At 48.2% G+C, this 23882-nt stretch overlaps 2 protein-coding genes and 1 long non-coding RNA gene across 4 annotated transcripts in view; 2 read left to right on the plus strand and 1 right to left on the minus strand.

Moving 5' to 3' along the window:
• Positions 1-12479, plus strand: part of GDI2 (GDP dissociation inhibitor 2) — a 39475-nt gene extending 26996 nt beyond the window's left edge. For both annotated transcript variants that reach the window (XM_087968924.1, XM_087968923.1), the window contains 8 exons: positions 357-491; positions 1490-1688; positions 2436-2567; positions 4611-4710; positions 6225-6396; positions 7206-7350; positions 10238-10292; positions 11522-12479. In XM_087968924.1, the coding sequence (XP_087825050.1) occupies positions 357-491; positions 1490-1688; positions 2436-2567; positions 4611-4710; positions 6225-6396; positions 7206-7350; positions 10238-10292; positions 11522-11677 (1094 nt within the window). In that variant the 3' untranslated portion in view covers positions 11678-12479. The remainder of the gene's footprint in view (positions 1-356; positions 492-1489; positions 1689-2435; positions 2568-4610; positions 4711-6224; positions 6397-7205; positions 7351-10237; positions 10293-11521) is intronic.
• Positions 12480-14770: 2291 nt separating this feature from the next.
• LOC148130268 (uncharacterized) lies at positions 14771-15596 on the plus strand. The gene is made up of 2 exons (XR_015750181.1): positions 14771-15476; positions 15566-15596. It is a non-coding gene; the product is annotated as an uncharacterized LOC148130268 (long non-coding RNA).
• A 2939-nt stretch (positions 15597-18535) lies between these two features.
• TASOR2 (transcription activation suppressor family member 2) overlaps positions 18536-23882 on the minus strand; it is a 44226-nt gene continuing 38879 nt past the window's right edge. Inside the window, 3 exon segments of the mRNA XM_087968933.1 lie at positions 18536-18654; positions 20173-20354; positions 22012-22117. Of these exon segments, the coding sequence (XP_087825059.1) occupies positions 18536-18654; positions 20173-20354; positions 22012-22117 (407 nt within the window).

A 23882-nucleotide genomic window follows, 5' to 3' on the forward strand; every position in this document is an offset into this window, starting at 1 on the left:
TAAGCGAACCAATTGTCCCCTGCAAACCCCAACTCCCCTTTCGCTCCTCTTTATTCCCTACGGGAGGGGCCATTCACCATCCACCTGTGCCTTTACTCCCGAGTCGACCTTTTTTTCCTCAGCTGTTCCCTTCTCCTGGCAGCTCTGTGCATGCACACATTGGGAACAGGCTCCAGCTGTTCTTCTTCCCCACTGATGTCCAACTCCGAAGGCAGCTGATAACTGTCGGATGGCCTTGGCCCCACGTAGCTCCCTCTGGTGTGGGGATAAAAGTCTCTCTTCCCAGTTATTCTGTTATTCAACATACTTTCCCTGCCTGACTGGGTTCCTACTGGGCTTCCTGGTTCTTTCTGCAGGCCAACTGGTCAAGATGCTGCTGTACACAGAGGTCACTCGGTACCTGGACTTCAAGGTGATCGAAGGGAGCTTTGTCTACAAGGGTGGAAAGATCTACAAAGTCCCTTCGACCGAAGCGGAAGCTCTCGCCTCTAGTAAGCCAATCAGTCTTTTTCTCTTGATGGATCTCCTCCACGGATTACGGTGCGGGTTGCAAAATTATTTGTACAGGTAGTCCTCGACCTAACGACCATAATGGAGCCCAAAACTTTCATGCTAAGCACGACAGTGGTTAAAAATCATTGTGCCGCAACTTTACGACTTTTCTTGCCACGGTTGTTAAGCGAATCACCGCAGTTGTTAAATTAGTAAGATGGTTGTTAAGCTTCCCTCTCGATTTTGCTTGTGAAAAGGTTGCAAAAGGGGATCGCACGGCCAACCACCTGAATTTTGATCACACAGGGAAGCTTGCAGTGGTCATAAGTGTGAAAACTGGTTATAAGTTTTTTTTTTTTCAGTGCCCTTGTAACTTTGAACGGTCACTAAAATGAACAGTTGTAAATCGAGGACTCCTTATACTCCAAAACAACCTCTAGCCCCCAGCTGGGAAGAACAGATCAGAGCCCACATTGCTGCTTCTCTCTGAGCTCTAGAACAAACCAGGATAGAAGGCGCACATTTTTCACCCTCGGCATGTCAGGATTCCGGCAGTTACCCCCCCCCCCCATTTAAATCCTGAGTCTCGAGCCAAATTTCCAAAACTTCAAAAGGATTTATTGGGAGTTAACATGTCCAGCACTGCCTGGGTGTAGCCGACTCTGAGGCACATAATTCATTGTCACACCTTGACTCTGGTTTTCCCCCACCCCCTGGGTGTATCGTAATTCATATCCTCCAATGGGACACCTCCATAGCCCAGAGTCATCAGTCAGGCTCTCCAGCTAGAATTTTGCGTGGCAGAAACTTCAAGTCACCTTGTTACTTATCTTTGAAAACATTTATGGAATGCAATTTCGGTTTGCAAACTGCTGCACTGCTCCCCCCCTCCCTTTCTGTTGGCAACTCTACAAAGACCAGAGAAATATTGTATGAGTTGACACGGTGCTTAAAAAAAAAAAAAAAACTTGGGGCTATCTTTTCCCCCCTTTTAAAGGTTTGATGGGCCTGTTTGAGAAAAGGCGCTTCCGGAAGTTTCTGGTCTACGTGGCCAACTTTGACGAGAACGACGCCCGCACCTTTGAAGGGGTGGATCCCAAGAGAACCACCATGCGTGACATCTACAAGAAGTTCGATCTCGGCCAGGATGTGATTGACTTCACGGGCCATGCCCTAGCCCTGTATAGGACAGATGAGTAAGCAACGCCTCTTCCCTTGAGAGAAAGAAGAGAGATCCTTCCCCACCTGGCCTGTGTTTCCCCTCACTACATCTAAACGGGGGCACTGGGGCAAACTTTACCACTTGGGGACTTCAAGGTCTGTTTCCCCCCCAAAAAATAAGACCTATCCTGAAAATAAGACCTAGCACAATTATAGTTGCGTGCCTAATATAAGACCTACTTAAGAACCTGCAGAGCCGGCTGGCCGGCCACCCATTCCGTTGGCTCACAGCCACGAGGCGGGGTGGTGGTGGAGCTGCCCCACGTGCCCCACGCCGGCTTACCTGAGGGCCCTTCGCAACCAGGCCCCAACACCTGACGTGTAGGAGGAGCCCCCGTGGTTGCCAGCCCACTTCTTTTGCTTGCTCGCGGCCACAACCGAGCAGGAGATCAAGCGGGGTGTGTGGGTGCCGCAGCCGAGAGTCAAGGCAAGTGTCGGGGGCGGGGGTAAGCCGGTGTGTGTGGGGGCAGCTCCACACCCTGCTTCATGGCAGCAGCGCTGGTGCGCCGCATGGCCTCCTGCCCCATCGCGAAGAAGAAGTGGACTTCTCGTACATTGGGGGGGGGGGGAAGAGACACTCTGAAAATAAGCCCTAGTGCTTATTTTGGGGCCCAAAAGCAAATAAGACCTGGTCTTGTCTTCGGGGAGGAGCGGGGTAGTCCCCAGGTCATAAAGTTATCACAGTTATACCCACCCCTGATCTCAACTTTCTTTCCCTTCAGCTACCTAGACCAGCCTTGCCAAGAAACCATCAACAGGATTAAACTCTATAGCGAGTCTTTGGCCAGATACGGCAAAAGTCCCTACCTCTACCCTCTCTATGGCTTGGGGGAGCTTCCCCAGGGATTTGCCAGGTGAGACCTTTTTTGCTGGATGGACAGGACCTGTTTGGGTTGCCAGCTCCAGTCAATATTCTTTATTTCTGGTGTATTTTCTCTGTTTGCGACTCGGCATATCCTGTAGGTATCAGGAAGGAAAGAATCGGGTCCACCTATTAAGGTTCATTTAAACCAGGGGTGTCCAACCTTGGCAACTTTAAGACTTGTGGACTTCAACTCCCAGAGTTCCTCAGCCAGCAAAGCTGGCTGAGGAACTCTGGGAGTTGAAGTCCACAAGTCTTAAAGTTGCCAAGGTTGGACACCCCTGATTGAAACGGATGTCTTGCTACCCGTGCCTATGCACAGGAAGGTGCAATTATCGTGGTCCCTCGCTACTCCTTGTAAATTGGTTCCAGGAGGCACAATGAGTACTAAAAACGATGCATACCAAACAATACACGCGGCTGACCCCGTGACTCTCTGGACTTTTTAATCTGTCCCTTTTCCTATGTCAGTGACGTTCCCAGTATGGCCGACTTCCTGTCCGTCCTCTGTGGCTGTCCCCTTCGTCCTGGTGCAGCCTGTCGAGTACCAAACCAACGACGAGTGCCGGTTTAATCTTTCCGCGTCAAAATGTGTCAAGTACCCAATTCGACGGGTTTTGGAGCAGTCGGGTACTGAGGGACCACTGTCAACTGCTTCGTTGCTTAAAAGCCCTATGCACAGGGACCCTGATGGCGAACCTATGGCATGCTTGCCACAAGTGGCACACAGAGCCATTTGTGTGCGCACGTGAGCCCCTGCCAAATTTACCTGCACGGTGCATGCGTGCACTTCCCAGCTGATTTTGGGCCCATTTGAGGCCTCCCAGAGGCTCGTGGGAAGCCTCTGCAGCCTCAGGAGGCCAAAAAAACAGGCCAGAAGTGCCGAAACGGGCCGGTTTTCAGCCTCCCGAGGCCGCAGAGGCTTCCCTGGAGCCTCCATGAGGGCGAAAACAGCCTCAAACGGGCCGAACATCGGCTGGGAGGTGCACTACATGCGCAGTGCAGGTAAGGGGATGGGGCAGGGGTGTTGCGCACTCATGCGCAAGCGGGCAGGGCACATTGCATTTTGGGTGCCGGCGCACGCGCACTTTTGGCACACCACAACAAAAGGATTCCCCATCACTGCACAGGGAATGTTCTCAACTGACAGTCAGCCATCTGCTAAGAGTTAGATAAAGGTCAGCTGAATTCAAGAGAAGTTGACGTAGTTCGTTTGTGACTACGTAGGGATGCCAGGCTGATTCCTGTTTTGACTCCAACCCCAGTTTGGGATGGGATCAAAAGTTCCCAAGTTTTGGAAAACGGAGATCGTATAAAGAATGAAGCCTCGTAAGGGCTGTTGTGGAGAGGCTGTCTGGTGTAAATGGGTAAGGCACCCCCAGGCTAAAAAGCAGGAGACCCCAAGTTTTAGCCTTGGATGCTAAGCCAGCTGGCTGACCTTGGGCCAGTCACTTTCTCTCCATCCGAAGGGGAGAATGGCAAACCTCTCCCAAAAATGTCGCTTAAGAAAACTGCAGAGATTTCTCTCCAGGTGGTTGCCAGCACTCAAAAATGAGGTAAATAATTAGGCCAGGTGGTCTGCAACCTTAAACACTCAAAAGAGCCATTTGGACCCGTTTCCCACAGAAAAGAAAACCCCGGGAGCCAATAATTTAACAACCAGTGTAACTGGGTGGGCGTGGCCAACTCCACGTCACTCACTCCCACCCAGCCACCACCTACTCTGGTACATGGAGCAAGTCTCCATCCCCCGCCATCACCCTTACCTTCTCAGGCCAGGCGAGGAGCGACGGGGAGGGGAGTGGTGGGGCCAGCCGGTGGTGGGATCAGCCGACAGGGAGCCGCAGCAGCAGCGGGCCGAAAGAGCCGCATGTGGCTCCAGAGCCCCAGGTTGCCAACTCCCGAATTAGACAAGTCAGTCACAGTGAGCTATTGTCCGGCTGTGAGATTATTGGGGTTCGGTCAACCAAAGATGCAGTGAAGCCATTTTGACTTTGACCAACCGAACACCTTGGGACAATTGCTTCCTCGACAGGTTAAGTGCCATCTACGGAGGGACCTACATGTTGAACAAACCCATCGAAGAGATTGTCGTCGAGAACGGCAAAGTGGTCGGCGTGAAGTCGGAAGGAGAGGTAGAGCGAGGCTCTCTCTTTTTTTCTTTTTTCTTCTTCTTCTTGGCTCCGGGCACGGTTGTGGGATGGAAACCAGGAGCTCAGCATGGCCTGGGTCTCCCTCCTTTGAAGGCCTCTTGAGTAAGCCCCGAGTCTTATTCCCTAAGCGCCCCAAAGATTGTTCAACATGGAGTCATCGGTTAAAGATGGAAGGTTGTTTTGTGACGTTGCCAACTAGTGCTAAAAGGGAGAGGGATTTGTGGAGAGGATGAAAGGGGGGGAAGAGGAAGAGGGGGAGGAGGACTATGAAGTCCTCGGTGCTTTCTGAGCTGGGTTGTTTGCAGGCGTTTCATGACCCAACTAGGGAACATCATCAGTTGTACATGATACCGCAGTCAAGAAACTACCAACTCAGATAAATAATCAGTAACCAACAGCCTAATTAAGGAACCTCCAAGGACCACCACTGATAGGGCAAGTCATTTGTATACAAACAGAGAGCAAACCCCACATTCCTTCCTAGTGTTGATGATATTACCTAGTAGGGTCAGGAGATGTTTGCAAGAAAACAATCAAGCTTAGAGAGGACCAAAGTCTCCTCCTGCTCCTCCCTAGCACTGATAATCTTAACACACACACACACACACACACATACACACAAGAAAAATCTCTTCACAAACCTCACTCCCTTCTAGAACTGATGATACTATCTAGTTGGGTCATGAAATACTCTGTTTTCCCAAAAATATGACCTACCCTGAAAGTAAGTCCTAGCTTGATTTTTACACACATGCCCAATATAAGACCTACCCCCAAAATAAGCCCTAAATGAGATCCCGCCAGTCCAGAGTGCACAGGTAAAAATTAAGCCAGGGTGGGGATTGGGAGGTGGTGGAACTGCCCTACTACTTACCTTTGGACAGGTGTAGCCAGGCCTCGCACGCCCCGACACCTGCCTTGCCGGCCCAATTCTTCTGCAGCTGGTAAGGCTTTCCTGAAGGCCTCTGGAGCTGAGAAGAAAGCTCTGGATCGATCCAGAGCTCTGTTATTGGTTTGCAGAGGCCTTCAGGAAAGCCTTGCCAGCTGCAGAAGAAGAAGTTCCTGAAGGCCTCAGACAGCAAAAAGGAGGCTGTGGGCAATGCACGCAAGTTAGGTTAGTCAGTGGATAACGTCCCCTGAAAATAGGACCTGGTGCCTTTTTGGTGGCAAAACAAAATAAAAATAATACAGGGTCTTATTTTTGGGGAACCACAGTATCTGCAAGAAAGCCACCAACCTCAGAGAGCACTAAGGACTCCGACTCCTCCTCTCTAGTATTAACCACCACCTCCTCCTCCTCTCCAAACCTCACACTCCCTTCTAGCGCCTATGATCTTCCCTCGTTGGAAACCACCAAGCTCAGAGAGCACCCAGGACCCCCACCGCTCAACCCTGGCCTATGGCTATCCTCCCATGGGCTTGCCCCTATCTTCTGCCATTCCCCATCCTACGGCATTCTCGAACCCTCTTCCCCTTTCCCTCCCCCTCCCCCGCAGATCGCCCGTTGCAAGCAGCTCATCTGCGACCCCAGCTACATCCCGGACCGCGTGAAGAAGGTGGGCGAGGTCATCCGGGTCATTTGCATCCTGAACCACCCGATCAAGAACACAAACGACGCCAACTCGTGCCAGATCATCATTCCCCAGAACCAAGTGAACAGGAAGTCAGGTGATAATTTGGGGGAAGCGCGAATACGGGTCTCTCTCTCTCTGTCCTTTGGGGGAAGCGCGAATACGGGTCTCTCTCTCTCTGTCTGTCTCTCTCACTCTGTCTTTCTGTCTCTCACTGTTTCTCTGTCTCTCACTCTGTCTCTCAGTCTGTGCCTCTGTCTCTGTTTCTCTCAATGTCTCTCTCTCTGTCTCTCTGTCTGTCTATCTGTCTCTCTCTTTGTCTCTCTCTCTGTCTCTCTCTCACACACTCTGTCTCTTTCTCACTCTGTCTCTCACTGTCACTCTCACTGTGTCTTTCTGTCTCTCGCTGTCTTGTCTCTCACTCTGTCTGTCTGTCTCACTCACTCTGTCTCTCACTCCTATGCCTCTGTCTCTGTCTCTCTCACTGTCTCTGTCTGTCTGTGTGTCTCTCACTCTCTGTGCCTCTATGTCTGTTTCTCACTCTGTGTCTCTGTTTCTGCTTCTCTTTCTTTGTCTCTCTCTCTCTGACTCTCTTTCTCTGTCTCTCTCTCTATATCTGTGTCTCACTGTCTCTCTCTCAGTCTCACTCTGTCTCTTGTCTCTCTCTTTCACTCTGTCTCCCTGTCTCACTTTCTCTCTCTCTGTTTCTCTCTCTCTCACTGTTTCTCTCTGTCTCTCCATCTCACTCACTCTGTCTCTCTGTTTCTGTTTCTCTCTGTCTCTTTGTTTCTCTCTCTCTGTGTGTCTCTGTCTCTCTTTCTCTCTTGACATGGTGTTGGGATTGTGGCTTTGGGTCTGGCCCCTTTGGATTGGCAAATCTATCATGTCTTTTTTTTTTTTTTTTAGACATCTACATCTGCATGATCTCGTCCGCCCACAACGTGGCGGCCCAAGGAAAGTACATCGCCATCGTGAGCACGACCGTGGAGACCAGCGAGCCGGACAAGGAGATTAAGCCTGCCATGGACCTCCTGGAGCCCATTGAGCAGAAGTAAGGCTGTTGTGTCAGGATTCCAGCCATCGCCCTAATTAAATCATTATTCTTGAGCCAAACTGCAAAAAACTGCAAAGGATTCATTAGAGGCGACGTACATAAGGGGCCTCTGTGGGGCAGTGGTTAGAGTGCAGTACTGCAGGTTACTTCTGCAGCCAGCTGCTTACAATTTGGCAGTTCAAATCCCACCAGGCTCCAGGTTGACTCAGCCTTCCATCCTTCCAAGGTGGGTAAAATGAGGACCCCGATTGTTGGGGGCAAGAGGCTGTAAACTGCTTAAAGGAAGTTGTAAAGCACTGTAAAGCGGTATATAAGTCTAAGTGCTATTGCTATTGCTATACTGGCCCTGCTCTGTATGAAGCCAACTCTGGCCTACGTCATTTACAGTCCCCTGTGACCCTGTTTCCCCCCTGGGTGTCTCCTAAACCAGGTTCTCCAATTGAGCCTGTTCACGGGCTGGGTGTCATCAATCACATTCTCCGATTAAATACATTCACGGGCAAAAGCTCTGGTAGTTTAGCTACAATCTTTTAAAGATAAAGAGTTGGAATGTACTTCCGCTTCCAAACTGCTGCACTGCTCTTCCAGATTTCCTTCCTCCCCTCCCCCCCCCCCTTTTTAATGGCAACTATTAAAAAAGGCCTAGGAATGTTTTATGAGTTGATAGCTGGCCTGCTGGACTTCGGCTGAGTTGGGTTGGCCTGGCCCCCCTTTGCCGGTGGTGGGGCAGTCGCCGTTCTAGACTGAGGGATTCTGGGAGGTGAAGTCTGCAAGCCTTAAAAGTTTGCCAAGGTTGAGAAATGTAGATTCCCAGGTCTTAATTAAGAGAACCAATAGGAAGGCCTCAACACAGGACTGTCCCAACTATGGCAACCTTTAAGACTGGTGGACTTCAATTCCCAGAATTCTTCCTGCTGCCTGGCAAATTCTGGGAGTTGAAGCCCACAAGACTTAAAAGTTTGCCAGGGTTGAGAAATGTAGGTTCTCAGGTCTTAAGAGAACCAACAGGAAGGCCTCAGCCCAAGAGTGTCCAACTATGGCAACTTTGAAGACTCCTGGACTTCAATTCCCAGAATTCCTCCTCCTGGCTGGGTGAATTCTGGGAGTTGAAGTCCACAAGTCTTAAAGTTGCTGGGTTGAAACACACTTGGGAAGAAAGAGAGAACCCAACAGCAAGTTGTGTCCAACTGTGGCAACTTTTAAGACTTGTGGACTTCAACTCCCAGAATTCTCCCGCCACAAGTTTTAAAGTTTGCCAAGGTTGAGAGAAACAGATGTTCAGGCCTTGGGAAGAAAGAAGAGAACGCCCAACAAAGGCCTCAGCCCAGGAGTGTCCAACTATGGCAGCTTTTAAGACTTGTGGACTTCATATCCCAGAATCCCCCAGCCCAGAGGTTCACAAGTCTTAGGGACACCCCTGCCTTAGCCTCAGGAGGTCAAAATGTAGCAGATTTTGGTTTTGCCAAACTCGCACCTGCCAGAGGCCTCCGACAGAAATTCCAATATAGAGTTTGATTGCTTATTGTCCCCTATGACTATCATTAAGTGTTGTCCCTTATGATTCTTGACTCTTGAAGAATGTCTCTTTTCTTTTATGTACACTGAGAGCATTTGCACCAAGACAAATTCCTTGTGTGTCCAATCACACTTGGCCAATAAAAGATTCCTATTCTATTCTATTCTATTCTATTCTATTCTATTCTATTCTCATTCTATTCTATTCTATTCTATTCTATTCTATTCTATTCTATTCTATTCTTTCTATTCTACCCTATGACTATTATTACTTATGTTGTACCTGATGATTCTTGACTCTTGAAGGATGTCTCTTTTTATGTCCACTGAGAGCATTTGCACCAAGACAAATTCCTTGTGTGTCCAATCACACTTGGCCAATAAAGATTCCTATTCTATTCTATTCTATTCTTCTATTCTTCTATTCTATTCTATTCTATTCTATTCTATTCTATTCTATTCCAATAAATATTCTATTCTATTCTTATTCTATTCTTATTCTATTCTATTATTGTACTCTATGACTATTATTAAGTGTTGTACCTGATGATTCTTGACTCTTGACAAATGTCTCTTTTCCTTTATGTACACTGAGAGCATTTGCACCAAGACAAATTCCTTGTGTGTCCAATCACACTTGGCCAATAAAAGATTCCTATTCTATTCTATTCTATTCTATTCTATTCTATTCTATTCTATTCTATTCTATTCTATTCTATTCTATTCTATTCTTATTCTATTCTTATTCTATTCTATTATTGTACTCTATGACTATTATTAAGTGTTGTACCTGATGATTCTTGACTCTTGACAAATGTCTCTTTTCTTTTATGCACACTGAGAGCATTTGCACCAAGACAAATTCCTTGTGTGTCCAATCACACTTGGCCAATAAAAGATTCCTATTCTGTTCTGTTCTGTTCTGTTCTATTCTATTCTATTCTATTCTATTCTATTCTATTCTATTCTATTCTATTCTATTCTATTCTATATTCTATATTCTATATTCTATTCTATTCTAGCCACCCATCTCAATCAGTGTGTAGTTTACAATTCCTAACATTATTCTACTTTGACTATATTGTATGGTTATAGCGCCAATGCTCTTCGTTGCTTCGATCCACACGGAGTAGAGAGTGTGAGATACAAGAGTTAACATTCTTAAGCAGTCCATGTTTGCAACCACCAAATGAGAAAAGAAGGCAGCCATGTTCAACGGTGGAAATGGAATAACAACTGTGGAACTAAAGATTGTTCTGTTTGTGCGTTTCGACCTGGAAATAAAAACGGGGGGGTGGGGGGTCGGGTAGGCACACACACACCCGTTGCCTGAACTCTTCCTAAGTTGCTCTTTTCTTTCTCCTTGTAGGTTTGAGGGCATCAGCGACTTGTTTTCCCCAACCGACCTGGGCAGAGAAAGCCAGGTTGGTATATGAAGAGGTGGGGGGTGGAGGCCCCTTCCTGGGGCAGGTGGGAGGGGAAGCCCCACCCCATTTATGCACTGATCCTTCTATTTAATTTGTGGTTTAATGTTTCTCATTTTAATGCTTCGTGTTACCATATTTGTCACTTTTAATTTACCTAAATTGTTTTTAATGATACTTTATGCTGCCCAGAGTCGCTCAATAATGAGATGAGTAGGAAGGGAAAGGAAGGAAGGAGAGAAAGGAAGAAGAGGAAGGAAGGAGAAAAAAAAAGGAAAAGGGATGACAAGGGAAAGAGGGAAGGAGAAAAAATGAGGGTAAGGAAGAAATGAGAAGGAAGGAGGAAAGAAAACGAGGGAAGGAAGAAAAAGAAAAGAGAAAGAAGGGAAAGAAGGATTTGGAAAGAGGGAAATGAAGGAAAGAAGATCTAGAAAGAGAGGAAAAGGAAGAAAAGGAGGAAGGAAGCGGAAGAAGGGAATAAAGGGAGGGAGGGAAGATGAGAGAAGGAAGGATTTGGGAAGAGGGAAATGAAGGAAAGAAGATCTAGAAAGAGAGAAAAGGAAGAAAAGGAGGAAGGAAGCGGAAGAAGGGAATAAAGGGAGGGAGGGAAGATGAGAGAAGGAAGGATTTGGAAAGAGGGAAATGAAGGAAGAAGATCTAGAAAGAGAGGAAAAGGAAGAGAAAGGAGGAAGGAAGCGGAAGAAGGGAATAAAGGGAGGGAGGGAAGATGAGAGAAGGAAGGATTTGGGAAGAGGGAAATGAAGGAAGGAAGATCTAGGAAGGAGAGGAAAAGAAGAGAAAGGAAGGAAGGAAGAGAAATAAAGGGAGGAGGAAGATGAGAGAAGGAAGGATTTGGAAGAGGGAAATGAGAAGGAAGGAAGGAAGATCTAAGGAGAGAAAAGATGAAAGAAAAGGAAGAGAAAAGAAAAGAAGGAAGTGACAAGGAAGGAGGAAGGAAAAGAAAAGGAAAGGAAAAAAGAGATGACAAGGGAAGGAAGAGAAAAAGAAATGAGAGGAAGGAAGAAATGAGAAGGAAGGAGGAAGAGAAAAAGGGAGGGAAGGATTTGGGAAGAGGGAAATGAAGGAAGGAAGGAAGATCTAGGAAGGAGAGAAAAAGACGAGAAAGAAAGAAAAGAGAAGAAAGAAAGAAAAAGAAAGAAAGAAAGAAAGAAAGAGGACCATGGTGCTAGCAACCCCGCCCACTCTGCCTTTCTCCCCCTTTCACCCAGATCTTTATTTCCCGCTCCTACGACGCCACCACTCACTTTGAGACCACCTGCGACGACATCAAAGACATTTACAAGAGGATGATGGGCTCGGAGTTCGACTTCGAAGAGATGAAGAGGAAGAAGAACGACATCTACGGAGAGGATGAGCAACAGTGAGCGGGGGGCGGACGTCTATTCCCCCCCCCCTCCCTTCCCCTCCCTTCCCCTCCCTGGCTCTCAGCCACAGACCAGGGGCGAACACCCGCACTCAGGACCATTAAGCTGAGCGCCCTCCCTGTTTCCCCCAGCTCCATACTGTAAAGCCCCGTTACTTTCTCTCCTCCTCCCTCTCTCTCTCTCTCTCTCTCTTTCCTTCCTCCCCTTCCTCAATCATATCTCTGAGATTGAAAAGGATCCCCTTGCACTGATCCAACCTCCCTTTTCTCCCCCCCTTCCCCCGCCCCCCCAGCTAACAATCATGTGTCCATTTCAGCTTTTGGAGAGGGGTGTGTGTTTTGATTGGCAGGTGCCGACACCCATCACTCTTTAACTCTTTGCTAACTCAGCCCCCCCTTGAAAAAAATTAAAAACTTAAAAAAGCCGGCCGGTCCCAGCGGGGGAGGGGGAACACAAAAGCCCACCACCAGCCCTAGAGGTTTACCCCCCTCCTCTCCAAAAACCCCGGTGGCCTGCTCTCTTTTCGTCCCACACACCGACGGACGCAGCAGGGGCGCTTCTCCTCCTTCGGCCTTCCTGTCCGTCCCCCCCCCCGTCCCCATTTCACGCCAGCCCTAATCCTGGCCACGCCGCCTCCGGTGGCTCATCCTTTCAAGCGGCACCTCTTTAAAAAGAAAAAGAAAAAAAAAGTCCCCAATTTTTGTGATTTCTTCTTCTTTTTTTTTCCCCCCTTCTTCTTCGATGCCCCTCCTTAAAAAAAAAAAAAAAAAATCTCCACAGGTCCCTGAGCTTTTTCTCCAAACTTTTTGTTTACATCGGTTGGGACACAACTTTGCCACGAGGCTTCCGTTTGTGTTTTAAAAGTGCTACTAATAAAAGAAAAAGGAAAGGAAAGGAAAAAAAAAAAACACGGTGCAAGCACAAAAATGGTGGCGTAGGTGACATCTCTCTGTGTGTGTGTTTGTGTGTCTGTGTGTGTGTTTCTCCCCCCCCCCTTGTTTCGGGACTAGATCCGGCTTCGTGTTGGCTGAACCGCGGCTCGCTCTCTCTCTCCCACCCTCAGTGGTGTTGTGCCCCCCAAGTAAAAAACCAGTTCACTGATGTCAAGTTTGGTCATGAAACATCTGCAAGAAAACCAACAAGTTCCGAGGGCATGAAGGACCCCACCGTTCTCCTCCCCTCCTTTCCCTCTCTGCAACCACCTAGCACTGATGATGTTACCCAGTTGGGTCATGAAACGTCTGCAAGGAAACCAACAAGTTCAAAGAGGGCATGAAGGACCCCACCGTTCTCCCTCCCCTCCTTTCCCTCCTCTGCAACCACCTAGCACTGATGATGTTACCCAGTTGGGTCATGAAAGGTCTGCAAGGAAACCACCAAGCTCAGAGGGCCACCATGGACCCCACAGTTCTCCTCCTCCTCCTCTTCCTTTTCTGAAACTCCACAGGCACAGAGAACATCCTCCTCCTCCTCTTCCTCCTCCTCTACAAACCCCACTCCCTTGTAGCACTGATGATGTTACCCAGTTGGGTCATGAAAGGTCTGCAAGGAAACCACCAAGCTCAGAGGGCTCCCAGGACCCCAGAGTCCTCTTCCTCCTCCACTCCACCAGCCTCCCTCCCTTTTAGCACTGATGATGTTACCTAGTAGAGTCATGAAACATCTAAAAGAAAACCACCATGCTCAGTTCCCCATAGCTTTCCTCTTCTTCCTCCTCCTCTTCCTCCTCTTCCTCTCTGCAACCCCCCTCCCTCCTGGCACTGATGATGTTACCCAGTTGGGTCATGAAACGTCTGCAAGAAAACAACCAAGTTCAGAGAACACCAAGGATTCGATGTTCCTCCTCCTCTCCCTTGTAGCATTGATGACATTACCTACTTGGGTCATGAAACGTCTGCAAGAAAAAACGTTCAGAGAGCATCAAGGAGCCCATTGTGCTGCTCTTTCCATCCTGCAAGCCCTTCTCTTCCCCCTCCTTCTGTCCTCCCCTCACAAACCCCGCACTCCCTTCTAGCCATGATAACGTTACCTAGCTGGGTCACGAAACGCCTGCAAGCAAACCCAAGTTGAGACTTCAAAGACCTCATAGTCATTGTGCTGCTGCTGCTCCTCCACCTCCCTTCTCTTCAAACCCCCCCCACACTCCCTCCTAGGACTGATGATGTTACCTAGTTGGGTCACGAAAGGTCTGCCAAAAAAACAGCCGAGCCCAGAGAGCACCAAAGACCTCCACGATTCCCGTCCCGTGGGGTGCTACTACACACCTCTTGGCAAAAGCAGCTCCTGTCCTCTCACACAAGCCAAGGACATAGCAGGTCCAGCCATGGTTGTGTCCTCCATTCCTAGAGAGATGCCTTACGACGGTCAAAGAGGTCCTGCCTTAGGCCCGAAAGCCAGCGGGTGACTTGGGCCAGTCCCTCTCAGTCCAGCCCACCTCACCGGGTCGTTGTGAGGAAAACAGGAAGGAAGGAAAGGAATTACGATTTATCTTCCCCGCCTTGAGTTACCTAAAGCTGGGATAAAAATAAAATAAATACAGGTATTTTCCCCCAACCGCCAAACTCGCACCATTAACATATAAACCCATGCTTCGCTATGAAACTACGGTATGTGGTGGGGCTTAGCTTTGGGGGAGGAAAATAAGGGGGGAGGGAGAGAACTGCCTCTGCCTACCAGCATCCATTGGTATTCATCTGGCTAGTGTCCTGTCTGTGTGAGAGAGTTGAGGGCTGTTTGGAAACTGAAACAGAATTTGTGGTGAGCAAGGAGCTCAACTGTTCTGTACTAAAACCTGGTTGCTGCTCTGAAACGGAAACTCCTCTGCTTGTGTTTTGCATTTGGAAGAGATTGCAGGTGTGGAGGGGGGAGTGGAACTCCTTAGCGTCAGAGCGTGTTAATAATATAGGAAATACTCAAATCAGTGATCCCCAACCTTTTGGCTCTGATGCTGGCGCCGCCATTTTTTGATGAAAAGCTTTCTACCGGAAAAGCTCACGGAGCCTTTTCATGAAAAGATGGCGCGCCACCGCCCCGGTAGGATTGTTCGCGGCCCGGTCGGTCCGGGACGGTGTTGGGACCCTGCTCAATCTCTGATGGCCATTTGGAAAAATCCTTTCTTAGTGAGTCCCTAGAAGTCAAGCGGAACACACGAGCCAAATTTCCAAGTTTGTAGGCTTTACGGTTCTGGAGATTTTGTGATGATGCATGAGGGGGTCTTTCACTTTATTTTATGGGAATTGTGCTTTTACACACACACACACACACACAAAATAATTCCACTATGCCTTTTCAAGTCAAGTTTATTTATAAAGATTAGTTACAAAAGAATTCATTTCCCCCCCCAAAGACGGGTGAAAATATCTTACAAGACCCCATTTTTATTAGTGCTCCAACTGAACGACAAAAAAAACCTCTTTATTGCAATACCATGAACACGGCTCTCAAGAAAGACCTAACGCCAGAATCCAAACCCCCCCCCCACATGCTATCTACAAAAAGAAACAAGTGCTACTAAACTCGGATTATACTGTCACCCCCAGTTCCCACCACCCACCCACCCACCCATAAAACACCCCTTGTAAAGGTAATGGCCATTGTGCGGTTATGTCCGATGTTTGTTGGGTCTGCAAAACAACCCCGGATCCTAAAAAGCCCACGAGACGCATGTAGCACGGTGGTCATGTGCCCTTGATGAGCACAATTGCAAAGGGAGTTGTGTTAAAAGTCAATGCGCTAGGGGTGTCCAAGCAGGGCAACTTTTAAGAGGTGGATCTCAACTCCCAGAGTTCGGGCAGTTGAAGTCCAGTGCACAGGGGATTCTGGGAGTTGAGGGCAAAATGGATAGGGGATTCTGGGAAATCTAATGGATGGGGAATTCTGGGAGTTGAGGGCCAATGGATGGGGAATTCTGGGAGTTGAGGGCCAATGGATGCGGGATTCTGGGAGCTGAAGTCCAAGGGATGGAGAATTCTGGGAGCTGAAGTCCAAGGGATGGAGAATTCTGGGAGTTGAAGTCCAATGGATTGGGGATTCTGGGAGTTGAGGTCCACCGGCTGGGGTTGGACACCCCTGCCTAACTGCTTGTACAACACTCAACATTCCCCCCCGCCAATTTTTGGAGTGCGCCCAACTACGGTCTCGTGTCTGAAGTGTTGGGTTGAGGTCAACTGATTTGTAACCCTTCAAGTAAGCAGTGGTTGGTTTTTTTTTTTTATTTTCCTATGTGATACTGAGCTGCGCAATCGAGAGCCACGGATTCCTATGCTTTGCTTTTTTTTTTTTCCTATCCAGAAAGCCACGGATTCCTATGCTTTCCTTTTTTTTTTTTCCTATCCAGAAAGTCGAGAATATCCAAAAACGCATTTTCCTCTTTGAGGTTCCATGTTGTGTTTAAATAAAACTAGCGGCCCTTTCCCAAGCCCCCTTGCCAAGGCCCCAAAATCAAACCAGCCGAGGGAGGGAGGGAGGCCAGTCTGCTTGACCTCGAGCGAGCGTCGCGGCGGCTTAATAAGAGCGAGTGGCACAAGAGTCTGGTGTCTTCCGGGAATGTCCAGAGTGGACAGACAAAAGTCGGGTTTGGCGTTGCGATCCCCGTCGGGTTGCAAGAAGGCAGAAGGCGGTTGATCCTGGTTACCTGAAACAAACATCGTCCACTGTTATCCGGTTCGTCCTTGACTTACAACCAACAACGGAGGCCGCACGTTGCTGAGAAAGACGTTTGCTAAGTGACTGTCAGGGTTCCGGTGACTGCCCTAATTAAATCATGAGCCTTGGCCCAAAGCTTCAAAAGAATTCAAAAGATTTATTAGGAGCAACAGTTTTGCTCCATTTTGCAATGGGTCTTTTCACGGATGTTGAGCGAATCACAGGAGTTTGTTAAATTTGGGTCACACGGTTTAAGAGTTGGAAGGGACCTTGTAGGTCATCTAGTCCAACCCTCCCGCCCCGCCCAAGCAGGAGACACTGCCTACACCAGTGGTGGCTAACCTTGAGCTCCTGTGCCAAAAATTGTGCACGCGCTTGCATGCTCACGCTCGTGCGCCAGCACCCACAAAGCAATGTGAAACCCCACCCAGGTCCCCCTACGCATGCGCGCACAATCCCCACCCAGCCACCCACCCCACCCCCTTACCTGCACTGTGCCTCACAGCTGATTTTCAGCCAGTCTGAGGCCTTTTTCAGCCTCCCAAAGGCTTGAGGAAGGCTTCTGCAGGCTTTGTAGGCCGAAAACTAGCCCCGTTTCGTCACTTCCTGTTTTTCCGAAAATACCGGAAGTGACTAAGCGGGCCTATTTTTCGGCCTGCGAAGCCTGCAGAAGCCTTCCTCAAGCCTTTGGGGAGGCCGAAAAAGGCCTCAAACCAGCTGTGAGGCACGCGCATGCACAGTGAGGTAAATTTGCCTGTAGCTCGCGTGCCGGCACAAATGGCTCTGCGTGCCGCCTGTGGCCTGCGTGCCAGAAGTTCGCCATCACGGGCCTGCACCATTTCTGACAAAGTGGCTCCCTCCCCATTAACTTGGTTTGTCGGAAGGTTGCAAAAGGGAATCAACACACAACCCAGGGTTACCGCAACCATCATAAATATGAGTCAGTTGCCAAGGGCCTTTGAAAAGGTGTTCCATAATGAGATGGGTGGTTAAGTGAAATATTAAATAATTACAATCAAATAATCTTTTAATGACCCTTGTGGGGTGGAGTCCGGGCAACTGAATGGAGCTAGCTAAGTGTTTACTGGCCGGATGCCCTTCCTGATGCCAGTGCAGAGTTTTATTCGGCAAATATATTCTCATTGCACCCAGAGAAAGATCTGCCTCTACCCAGGATCAAACTAACAGCCTCCGGATTGTGAGGGGAGAGCTCCACCTCTAGGCCACTGCATCACTCTAAATAATTATAATCAAATAATAAATATCAAACAAAAGGTTTGAAACCAAAGTGCTTTCTATCCCAGAGAAAGTTGATAAATATTGGCCGAGGGGGAAGAGACTTTTATCAGGGTTTTTTGTTTTAATTTTTTCCCCAGCATCCAACCAGTGGATTATGTATTTTTTATGTTTAACATCGGACAATTGGATCTTATATTTTTTTCTTGTTCTCTCTACACCATTTTTGTTATTGTTACTGTTGGATGGATGCTATTTCCGGGTGTTTCTTTTTTTCTATTTTGTATTTTATTCCCCTTGCTAAAATATAACATACTAGCTTGATACCTCTGCTTCGCTATGAAACTATGTGGCGGGGCTTAGTTTTGGGGGAGGAAAATAAGGGAGGAAAATTTCTGACTCTGCCTACCAGCATCCATCGGTATTCATCTGGCTAGTGTCCTGTTGGTGTGTGAGAGAGTTGAGGGCTGTTTGGAAACTGAAACAGTATTTGCTGTGTGAGCAAGGAGGAGACAGCAAGGAGCCTGGGCGTGGCTTAGCTCAACTGTTCTGTATTAAATCTGCTTGGTGCTCTGAAACTGAAACTGAAACTCCTCTGCTTGTGTTTTGCATTTGGAACAGATTTCTTTCCAGGTAGGGAAGGGAGTAGAACTCCTTAGCATCAGAGCATGTTAATAATAATAATAATGATATAGGAAATACTCAAATGCTCTGATGGTCATTTGAAAATCCTTTCTTACAGCACCCAGAAGCCAAGAGGAACATACGTGCCAATTTCAAGTTTGTAGGCTTTACAGTTCTGGAGATTTTGCGATGATGCGTGAGTGGTATTTCGCTTTTATATAGATAGATTTAGATATATATATTTTTAAAGGGGGAAAAAAAGGAAAAAGAAAGCATTTCGATCCAGTGTCGACTTCCAAAATCCACCCGCAACGCTTTTCTATTCCCGCTTTCTCGATTCGGCCGCTGTCCTCCTTACCAGAAGCCACTTCCGAATGGCGCCACCATGTCTTGCGCGGTGGTGATGAACTCGGTGGTGTTCAGGCTGAAAACGCCTTTGTCCTCCAAGGCTTCCCTGCTGGTGTTGGTGTTTTCTGGCGGGATGGGAAAAAAAAGGGGGGGGGGAGGAAAGATTTACTCTCCTGGATGAACCAAAAATTCATCCTTCCGGGGCCTGCACCCATTTCACAGAAGGGAACCTCGATCCCAGACACATGATAAAGCCCAGAAAAAGAAGCCAGGATGGCATCGGTCTCCAAACACAGGTAGTATTTCAATACTTATTAAATACAGGTAGTATTTCGACTTAGCAACAGTTCATTTAGGGACGGGTCAAAAGTCACGACGGCGCTGAGAAAAGGGACTTACGGCAATTTTTCGCGCTTACGACTGTTGCGGCCTCCCCGTTGGTCGCGTGATCAAAATTCCCACGCTTGGCAACCAGTTCACATTTACAACGGTTGCTATGTCCCAGGATCCTGGGATCCCCTTTTGCGACCTTCTGACCAGGGGGAAACCAGATTCACTGTACAACCCCATTACTAAATATACAGCTGCCGCGGTTCATTTTTAACAACCGGGGCAAGAAAAGTCTTAAAACGGGACAAAGCTCCCTTCACAAACGTTTCGCTTATGTAACAAGATAAATTTGGGGCTTCATTGTGGTTATAAGTCGAGGACCACCTGTAAAACTAGATAAAGGTCGTTCCTCTACTTACGACCAATCGTTCAGGGCCGTGATGGCAAAGCTATGGCACGTGTGCCACAGGTGGAACAGAGCCATTTCTGCCGGCATGCGAGCTGCAGGAAAACTTACCTCACTGCGCATGTGCGTGCCTCACAGCTGATTTTTGGCCAGTTTGAGGCCTTTTTTGGCCTCCTAAAGGCTTGAAAAAAGCCTCTGCAGGCTTTGCAGGCTGAAAAATAAGCCCATTTAGTCACTTCCGGTATTTTCGGAAAAACAGGAAGTGATGAAACGGGGCTAGTTTTTGGCCTGCAAAGCTTGCAGAAGCCTGCAGAAGCCTTCCTCAAGCCTTTGGGAGGCCAGAAAAGGCCTCAAAGTGGCCGATAATCAGCTGTGAGGCACAGCGCAGGTAAGGGGGCGGCGGGGGGTGGGTGGAGATTGTGCACGCCTGCGTAGGGGGCGTGGGGGGGGCACGCATTGCCTTCTAGGTGCTGGGCACATAAGCACGAGTGTGCAAGCACGCACACAATTTTTGACGCAGGAGTCCAAAATGGTTAGCCACCACTGGCTTAGGGAGTGTTCTACATTACAGTGGACTTAGGAGGGGCCAACTGGCTTAGTGACCGTTTGAAGTGACCGCTTACAATTGACGTAGCTTAGGACCTGGCCCTTCTGGCAAAGCAAAGTCAAAGCGGGTGAGCCACCTTCGCTTAACAACCACGGTGAGGTCATGAAATGGGGCGAAACTCCACCAATGTCTTGCTTAGCGACAGACATTTTAGGCTCGACCGCGGTCGTAAGTCAAGGGCCGCCTCTTTCTACAAACGGTTCCCGAATGAGGATCGGCGCGCTCGGAAAAATACCTTCAGTGTCTTCCTTAGGGGCCCTCTCCATTTTGTGGGGCGGACGGAAACGAGGGGGTGATTACCTGTGAGAAAGACACCGAACCTCTTGGTGATGTGTTGAATTTGCAAGTTCAACAGGCAGTTGAAGCGCTCGAATCTCGTGCAGGACCAGGAGTCGCACTTGTGATAGTGCAGGACTTCCGTCATGTTGGCCACCTGGCAGGATTTCAGGACCGATTCCTTGGTGTGCGCGGACAGATCTCCCCTGCGGGAAGAAAGGAGGCCAAGAGGTGATCCCTCGGGCCTGGGCAGGGGGAGAAGAATTCCCCAGTCCGTCTGCAGCGAGCTCAATCCAGCTCATTTCCCCCCACCCTTGAAAAACAATAGCCATATTGTTCATTGATACATCCATTAAGTGTCCTTTTTAAAAAAAAATATTAAAGTTTTACAGTTTTAAAAACACATCATATTTACAATTTTTGTAGTGCGTTGTGGCATCGGCTTCTCCGTATTCATTTACATACACACACACACACACACTGTATTTTAGCTGCGCTAAAAGCCTCCAATACAGGAAACACAATGTTGCCAGCTAATCAAGACAAAAAAAAAACACGCTACAAAACAGACAGAAGATATTAGAAACCCCAATCAAGCAGAACACAGCAAACTCCAAGACCAATAAACACAGACCAAGACTCCCAACCAATCAGGATGAAGAGAAAAACCATTCTGGCATAGCAGTAGGCTAGCCCCAAATTTAAAACAGAAACGGCTGTGAAAGTCTGACTCACAGACGAACACAATACAGAAGCCTGATGATGGCAGATGAGATTCTGCTGAAACGTTGCTACAACTTTAAAAGCACAACTATAATGACGTGGGAAAATACCCGAACAAAGCTGAATACCATACATGTTAAGTACTCGCAAAAACTGAAGAAAACTATATAGATAGATAGATAGATAGATAGATAGATAGATAGATAGATAGATAGATAGATAGATGTAGATATGTAGATATATATAGATATATATGTAGATATATATAGATATATATATCGTAGTTTTTCACAGGTACAGGTATGCAGCTCTTGACATGTTCGGGTCTTTTCCCGTGTAAGATTGAGAGCATCTTGGCAATGTTTCGACGAGGTCCCACTCGCCATCTTCAGGCTGGTGCTTTCGGCTTTTGGCTGAGGTATTGGCTGTGTGTCTATCAGCCTCCTGTGTTGTAACAACCTGGGTAATGGGCTGTGTGATGACCTTCTGAGTTCTATTGTTTTGACATCCTGGGTCTTGTGCTGTAATCTCCTTACAACACAGGAGGCTGATAGACTCACAGCCAATACCTCAGCCACACACGTTCTTACAAAAAAGTCAGCCAATCTGCAAACATCAACTCCATCAACCAATCAAGAAAGGACAACGGAGCCAACCTCCCCACCAGTATATATAGGGAGACGGCCGCTCCGATCACTTTGCTCGCACAAGCACGAAGCCGAAAGCACCATCCTGAAGATGGCGACACATACATACATACATACATACATATACACATACTGTATATACATATATTTTCATATAAGCCCATTGGCATATAAGCAGAACCGTAAATTTGTATTCAAACCACAAAAAACATGTCGCCCACAAATAAGTCAATTTGTGGTGCATTTTTGATGGTTGACTGAATTTTTGAGGATTGAAGGTTGACTTATGCTGCAGATGAGCTTATGCACAAATATATAGATTTGGTACAGTTGGGTGCGAACCAGTGGGGAAGCAGGACTGAGACCAAAGGGAAGGTTGTTAGGGAGGTAGAAATATGGTATATAGGGTCTCTTGCTTGAGCCGGGGTGGGTGGGTGGGGTTAGACTAGAAGACCTCCAAGGTCCCTTCCAGCAATATTCTGATTGATCTCACTTGGCATCCTCCTTCAGCTTCTTGGATTCTCGGTAGTGAAGGAGCCATTTCCATCTCCCGTGACTGTTGAGTTTCTCCAGAGTTTTGATGACGTCTTTCAGCTCCCCTAGAGAAAAGAGCATGGGCCCTCCGTTAGTCCCCTTCCTCTCAGCCTTGGCTACTTTAAGATGGGTGGACTTCAATTCCCAGAAATGATCAGCCAGCAAGCTTTAAGATGGGTGGACTTCAATTCCCAGAATTCCCCAGCCAGCAGGCTTTGAGATGGATGGACTTTAACTCCCACAATTCCCCAGCCAGCAGGCTTTAAGATGGGTGGACTTCAACTCCCAGAATTCCCCAGCCAGCAGGCTTTAAGATGGGTGGACTTCAACTCCCAGAATTCCCCAGCCAGCAGGCTTTGAGATGGGTGGACTTCAATTCCCAGAAATGATCAGCCAGCAAGCTTTAAGATGGGTGGACTTCAATTCCCAGAATTCCCCAGCCAGCAGGCTTTAAGATGGGTGGACTTCAATTCCCAGAATTCCCCAGCCAGAAGGCTTTGAGATGGGTGGACTTCAACTCCCAGAATTCCCCAGCCAGCAGGCTTTAAGATGGGTGGACTTCAATTCCCAGAATTCCCCAGTCAGAAGGCTTTGAGATGGGTGGACTTCCACTCCCAGAATTCCCCAGCCAGCAGGCTTTAAGATGGGTGGACTTCAATTCCCAGAATTCCCCAGCCAGCAGGCTTTGAGATGGATGGACTTTAACTCCCACAATTCCCCAGCCAGCAGGCTTTGAGATGGGTGGACTTCAACTCCCAGAATTCCCCAGCCAGCAGGCTTTAAGATGGGTGGACTTCAACTCCCAGAATTCCCCAGCCAGCAGGCTTTAAGATGGGTGGACTTCAATTCCCAGAATTCCCCAGCCAGCAAGCTTTAAGATGGGTGGACTTCAATTCCCAGAATTCCCCAGCCAGCAGGCTTTGAGATGGATGGACTTTAACTCCCACAATTCCCCAGCCAGCAGGCTTTGAGATGGGTGGACTTCAACTCCCAGAATTCCCCAGCCAGCAGGCTTTAAGATGGGTGGACTTCAACTCCCAGAATTCCCCAGCCAGCAGGCTTTGAGATGGGTGGACTTCAATTCCCAGAAATGATCAGCCAGCAAGCTTTAAGATGGGTGGACTTCAATTCCCAGAATTCCCCAGCCAGCAGGCTTTGAGATGGATGGACTTTAACTCCCACAATTCCCCAGCCAGCAGGCTTTAAGATGGGTGGACTTCAACTCCCAGAATTCCCCAGCCAGCAGGCTTTAAGATGGGTGGACTTCAACTCCCAGAATTCCCCAGCCAGCAGGCTTTGAGATGGGTGGACTTCAATTCCCAGAATTCCCCAGCCAGCAGGCTTTAAGATGGGTGGACTTCAATTCCCAGAATTCCCCAGCCAGCAGGCTTTAAGATGGGTGGACTTCAATTCCCAGAATTCCCAGCCAGAAGGCTTTGAGATGGGTGGACTTCAACTCCCAGAATTCCCCAGCCAGCAGACTTTAAGATGGGTGGACTTCATCCCAGAATTCCCCAGCCAGCAGGCTTTAAGATGGGTGGACTTCAATTCCCAGAATTCCCCAGCCAGCAGGCTTTAAGATGGGTGGACTTCAATTCCCAGAATTCCCCAGCCAGAAGGCTTTGAGATGGGTGGACTTCAACTCCCAGAATTCCCCAGCCAGCAGACTTTAAGATGGGTGGACTTCAATTCCCAGAATTCCCCAGCAAGCATGCCCACATCCCAAGTGTGTAACTTCCCCTTGCGGGCATGGCCGGGACCAGTGGCTCCCACTCCAACCAATGTGGCTATGGGCACCTTCCCTCCCGGCTGGGCTGGAGAATTTGCCAC

Source organism: Notechis scutatus, chromosome 6 (assembly GCF_049901735.1).
Source record: "Notechis scutatus isolate UNSWTSFEM ecotype Mainland chromosome 6, rNotScu1.2, whole genome shotgun sequence".
In the NCBI taxonomy this organism is placed as follows: domain Eukaryota; kingdom Metazoa; phylum Chordata; class Lepidosauria; order Squamata; family Elapidae; genus Notechis; species Notechis scutatus.